Source organism: Rosa chinensis, chromosome 1 (genome assembly GCF_002994745.2).
Source record: "Rosa chinensis cultivar Old Blush chromosome 1, RchiOBHm-V2, whole genome shotgun sequence".
Taxonomy (NCBI): Eukaryota; Viridiplantae; Streptophyta; class Magnoliopsida; order Rosales; family Rosaceae; genus Rosa; species Rosa chinensis.
In genome coordinates, this window is record NC_037088.1 from 6,817,494 (window position 1) to 6,823,559 (window position 6,066).

The following is a 6,066-nucleotide window of genomic DNA, read 5'->3' on the forward strand; positions in this document are numbered from 1 at the left end:
TTCACTGGGTAAAAAAAACTTTGTCTTCAGTGTGATTTTCAATTATCAGTACAGTCGGGATTGCAATATAGTTATCAATCCCCGATACCCAGAAACACGTTCATCCTAGTATTTTCACTAAAGCACCTAGGCCACATAGAACTTAGCTTAGACCAGGTAATTGAGAAAGTTCTATGATAGTTCTATCAATGCTTTCAAAGTCATGGTAGACAAATTTGATATTATCTAACCACACCTGGATTTTTTAATTGTGATTGACTGATTATCAACCAAAAAAGCATGTATCAGTTAACTTGAATATGATTAAATCATGACATTATATTGATACAGTTCACATCCCACTATCTTCTAGGCCACTTTAATTATTCAACATACTAGCTAATTGAGATCCAACTAACAAACACGGAACGTGTTGGGCAAGTAAGACTTTTGACGCAATAAGCATTGATACAGTTTACATCTCACTATCTTCTCTGGTCACTTTCAGTAACATTCAACTTGTTTCAACCATGGACACAATTAGCATTGAGAAAAAGTTAAACTTTAAGTGAAGGAAGCGAAGTGGTGTATAATATTTTCATCTTGAGAGAGACGCATATTACATGCAAAGAAATCATCTGACAAGTAAATTCAGCACCAAGAAATTCAGAAAAAGTAAATGAAACTCAATATATATCACCCATGACTTTTCTCCCCCAACCCCTCACCTAAAGCCAATCAATCTCTACATGAAAGAAACATAACACACATCTCATCATCATGACAAATAGCTGGAATAAATAAGAACTTGATGGAAAAGATTGAAACTATGCACTATTCTAAAATTTACAGTAAAAACAATTGAGTACCTGAAAGAAGTCAAGGGAAGTATAGTGAAAGCAAAATGCTTTGGCTTTTTGACCAGTTGTATGCTTTTAGGGAGTATACGACGCCTACCAGAGACCCAAAGAGCTACCATTGACTGGTTATTGACCCTGTTTTTAATCTATGGTAATTAGCATCCACAATTGACATCTCATATTTACTTGAGTTTTAATCTCATATGGCAGTAAAAAAACACCAAACAAATAATTGTGGGTATGGACAAGTGGTGCATGTGTTGTAGTGATACTCCAAAAGCCTAACCGTTCTAAATGACTCAACAATATATATCAAGTTTTATCGTGAACAATTTAGGGGAACTAATTCAAATGATGAAATTCCTTTGACAAAAAGGTATCATGTGTTGGAGACTTAATTTTTATATAAGTAATTGTCAACACAAAGTGTAAACTCATGAATGAAGGTGCATTTTCTTTATGAAGATACCTTCATATGCTACTTACTCTAAGAGAAACAGGTTGTTTTCTACATCGAAAAGAAAACCCTCAACATGTATAAGAACCCTTGAGAATGACCAAAAGGCATTGCATTGTGGTGTAAGTTGCTATCACTTATCGTCCTTCAATCATTGTAATGCTAGCTTCATTTTTGGAGGAATTTGTATTCTCAGAGTGTGGTTGAGGATAATGAGCTGAGTTTTGGATACTGAATACAGGCTGTTTAGGTTGTGGACCATCTTTCTCACTACTTAACATCAAAGCTATATCTGCCATGGTTGGCCTATCCACAGCATTGTCTTGTACACACAGAAGCCCGATATGGATGCATTTTAGTACTTCCAATGAGGAATATGAATCGCCCAATATTTCATCTACCAACTCCAACCCCTTGCCTTCATTCCACAAGTTCCATGCCTGAAAAAGGTTCACATATATGGTTTAAGTTATATGAATCTATGAAAGACACTACATGCTCATGAGTTCACATTTTACATTAGATGTAAAGGGGATGAACTTACATAGGCCAGAAAGCCAATCTGTTGGTCATATAAAGAGAAGCTGGTATTCTTCTTGCTGCTAATAATCTCCAACATCAAAACCCCGAAGCTGTAGACATCGGATTTTTCAGAAAACATCCCCCCCATGGCATACTCTGGAGACATGTAGCCACTGCATAGCAAACTAATTAGTATGTAACTATTCAACATATTGGAGATTAGGAAGAAAATGATTCTTACCGTGTTCCCACAACTTTTTGAGTATTTTCTAGATTTTGTGTTCCTTCAACTATGCGTGCCAATCCAAAATCTGAAATTTTTGGATTCATTTTCTCATCTAAGAGAATGTTGCTGACTTTCAGATCTCTATGTATTACCTTCACATACGAATCATGATGAAGATAAAGAAGCCCTCTAGCAATACCCTGAATAATATTAAAGCGTGTCACCCAATCAAGCACGGCTCTCTTCCTCGTATCTGATCAAATAATCAACGCACCTAGTTAGTGTAATCAGTAAAGGTTTTTTTTATAGATCACGACTCCCATGTATGTTTCAATGAAATATCATGAGACTGCTACCATTTCAAAACTTGGTTAACACCAGATTTCTATCCTTGTTGTAATTGCTAGGAAATGCAGACACAGCTGTATGAAAAGTAGTAGTGAATGCATCATAGATTTCTGAACTGAACACACAGCAGAGATTATATTATACAGACGTACGCATTCAGTATCTAATAGTTCTCTGCATTATTTTTTACAGCCGCATTCAATATATAATATATTTCTAATAGTTTAGATCTAGAAAGTACTGACTGATGGATTTTGTCTCTTGGTAATTTGTTTCATGTGACTCTATTCATAGCTTTATGGTAGTATGTCGTTGTGAATTTGTGATTTAAGGTTCAATTCTTCAGACCTTCCTAATCTTTTTCTTCTTAGATGAGAAAAGATAGGTGAGATCCTACTTTTTCAAAGAAATTTTCATGGTTACCTCAAGTTCGACATTTAAAAACAGCTAAGAGATGAAAGATTATATTGAAATATTAAGAAGATAGGTGAATTTGAGTTTTGCAATGCAGCTGAACATGCATAAAACACTATTGAAACTAACCGAATAGAAAAGTATCCAAGCTTTTGTTCGGCATGAACTCATAAATCAGTAACTTCTCATCCTCTTTAATGCAGCAACCCATGATCCTAACTAGATTTTTATGTTGAAGATTGGAGATCAACAGCATCTCGTTCTTGAACTCTTCAATGCCTTGTCCTGAGCTACTAGATAGTCTCTTTACAGCTACTTCCTTCCTATCATGTAGCATACCCTATAAATCACGAGCTCCACAATTTATTAACTGAAGTCATGTTTGTTTCTTGTACTTGTCGAAATTAGATATATAGTATCCTTGAGAAAGAAAGTACCTTATAAACTGGGCCAAATCCTCCTTGCCCAAGTTTGTTTGCGAGACTGAAATTGTTTGTAGCAATTAGTATGCTGTCAAAATCATATATCTTTAGCTCTGAGGGATCATGCTTTCCTATATATTCTCGGAGACCATCTCTTGAACTCTTAATCATACCAGTCGATTTAAAGTTCTCTGTTGTTTGTTTGATCTGTCCTGTTTGCATAAATAACATCGAACACTGAGTTAAAGCAAAACAACAAAGCAACATTCGGATGCCAATTAATAAACAAAACAAAAACATACTCCTATGAAGTTATTAATGAAAGTTACACTGATTTCATTTTATATTTAAAAACAGAGCGGAGAGATAATGTGCTGATGCATGAATTGGTTTATTTCTTACTCTTCTGGTTAGCTTGCCTCCTGTAAAATCCGAATACTACGGCTACCAGGATACTCACAAAACCAATAGCTGTAAGGCTGGCGATTAACTTTATTGGCTTTCCTTCACCTGAAAAAAGAAGAGAGAAAAAATGAACTTATAATACAAACACAAGCATGAAACAGAAAATTAAGAATGATATTGTCGTAAGAGTAATGCAAGCACTACTATCAGTTACCTAGTTCGGAGCGTGCTAGGCGAATATAAAGATCTACTCCGACAGATGCCGAAAACTGCTGTATATCAATAAGATCTTTGGACCACACCAAACACCCTATATTATTAACAAATGCATAAGCAAGGCAAGAACAGTTGTTTAGGCACCGTAATTTGCAGTCGTTGGACGTTTCTTCGGCATTGAAAGCAGTAAGGAACTCATGAGAATCTGGTATTTTCAACTTCATCATCTTCCAAAACCCATCATCATCAACTTGTTTTCCGCTTGATGAGACTGACTTATTTGTTTGTCTCTCACAAAACAATTTGGTCTGCCTCACACACCCTCCTGTCCAGTTTCCTTTGCTCCATTGCGCGCTTGACTTCGGTACAAAACCTTTCAAACACTTACAGATTGGAGATGCAGAAGCTTTGCAAACTCCAAAAGGTCCACAAGCTCCATAAATGTCACATGCATTCTTAGGTGTCTGCCAATAAACATACCACTTCCCATCATTCTTGGAAAATGTAAGCCTCACTATTCCTTCTGGAGATATGTATATGTATGCCACAGGTTTGTCATATAAACTATAAGAAAAATCCTGCGTGCCCTGCTTTAAGTTATCATCTACACTAAATCCATTTATATATCGATGATCCATTTCTGGTACACCAATGAAGCTTGACTTATCCCATGGTCCACTTCTCCAGTAAGGAACTGAATGTGAATCATTTGATCCATTATTGATCCAAATGAACACTTGTGACGGCGTCTGTGGAGCCAATCCAATCAAGAATCTCCCTGGTGATGGATCATTCTCTGCTCTCCAAGAACTCAAGAAGTTCCCCTTTCCAGACTTATCATAACGCAAAACCATGTTTGGCAGGACTGTGTCACCAGGATGATCAAAGCTCTGCCATAACTCAGCTCCCAGATGATCATTGACAACTAAGTTTCCATTGTCTAAAAGAACTGCAGCAACTGAACTATTATCCAATGATGACACCAAAAAAGTAACATTGGTAGACCAAATAGACTTCTGTTTCCCATCAACAAGCTTCAGATTTCCTTTGCTGCTAACAGTCAAGCTCGCCGAGGTGTCTGTAGCTGCGAGAGGATTTTCTCTGTTGGCCACCCATACAACTTTTCGCGGAGATATATCCTTGTGCCATATCCCCACATACTTGTTAGCAGAGTTATTAGGACTGAAGAAGCCCAACTCAAAAATGTGGCCAGGGGAAACTAGAGTCTGCCCTTGCGCTAATGGTTGCGAAGGAGTTATCTCATCAACGTCAGCGCAATGATAATGGGATGGAAGCAAGCTGAATAAGAAAATCAAAAGGAAGAAGAACATGGAGCCATTTAAAGCACAGACGCTTCTGGTTCTAGCATCCATTAATGGCATCCCAATAGGTTGTCAAACAGTAATGGACATTAAATGCTACTCTTATATATACTAGTGGTCAAGTTCAATTGCTTACAAACTTCTGTCAATATCAAATAGATGCGCATTTTGAAGCTTGTGAATTTCCTTGCCTAACTTTGGGGACAAAAGGTGACAAATGCTTCCAAAGTCATCCCTCAAAGAACAGTACGTCTTGAGTTCTGGAGGATAAGAGCCACCAGGTCCAGAAATTACACCGCACCATCCCCATCGACCATTGTAAGAACAATCAGCAAGTTGCCCCCTAACCTTGTGGTTTCCGTGACAACATTCCTCTTGCAGTTAAATTAAATTAGAAGTCGTCGGCAGTAGGGCGTGCGATTCTCTTATTAATTTCGTATGTGGGACTAGACTACAGCCTGGTTTTAGTCCAAGTAGTCAAAAATTTACACATTCTTCTCCAATGCAGTCCACTTGTGAGGCAAAGTGCACGGCGCACTGAAGCAGCAAGTGCATTTACTGTCCAAGAGTGGAATCAACGCATTGAACGAAGTCAAGTCTTTCCACTTCGAGTATCTACAGAGACTTAATTGCTACGTCTACTGTGAGTCTGTGAGCGCAAGAAACTTCGACTGGGCTACTAGGCCTCCAAAGTCAAGTCTTCCCAGGCTTTTGCGAATCTGGTAATAGCTTCATGAAAAAAAGCCTCGAATATTTTGAAGCAATTCGTCAACGCAATAGTGACTAAAAACAAGGGAGTGTTAAGTTATTTCAACGCAATTCTTTGGACAGGTGCTAGATTTAATAAGATTTATGTTTCCAGGACCAGTTATTATTCCCATTGAATAATGGAAAC

General features: G+C 37.5%; 1 protein-coding gene across 2 annotated transcripts; it reads right to left on the reverse strand.

Moving 5' to 3' along the window:
- Positions 1-959: 959 nt before the first annotated feature.
- Positions 960-5,499, reverse strand: LOC112173789 (G-type lectin S-receptor-like serine/threonine-protein kinase At1g61500). Of its 2 annotated transcripts, XR_005805970.1 has the most exons (8): positions 3,848-5,499; positions 3,631-3,738; positions 3,244-3,440; positions 2,936-3,146; positions 2,060-2,297; positions 1,841-1,991; positions 1,326-1,736; positions 960-974 (listed from the first exon to the last, which is right to left on the reverse strand). XR_005805970.1 is itself a non-coding variant. In XM_024311476.2 (7 exons), exons 1-7 carry the CDS (start codon positions 5,229-5,231, stop codon positions 1,434-1,436), a joined length of 2,592 nt encoding a protein of 863 aa, XP_024167244.1. In that variant the 5' UTR covers positions 5,232-5,499; the 3' UTR covers positions 1,217-1,433. The 2 variants fall into 2 exon arrangements, 1 of the variants encoding a protein (XP_024167244.1); XM_024311476.2 differs by lacking the exon at positions 960-974 and having other exon boundaries at positions 1,217-1,736.
- Positions 5,500-6,066: the final 567 nt, after the last annotated feature.

What these genes read in the sequence shown, in the direction of transcription:
- LOC112173789 (XM_024311476.2), bottom strand. Translation starts at nt 5,231, where the DNA reads ATGCCATTAATGGATGCTAGAACCAGAAGCGTCTGTGCTTTAAATGGC. An exon ending in CCTAGCACGCTCCGAACTAG is followed by an intron (nt 3,739 to 3,847) that starts GTAACTGATAGT and finishes TTCTTTTTTCAG; the next exon opens with GTGAAGGAAAGCCAATAAAG. An exon ending in GATTTGGCCCAGTTTATAAG is followed by an intron (nt 3,147 to 3,243) that starts GTACTTTCTTTC and finishes CGTGATTTATAG; the next exon opens with GGTATGCTACATGATAGGAA.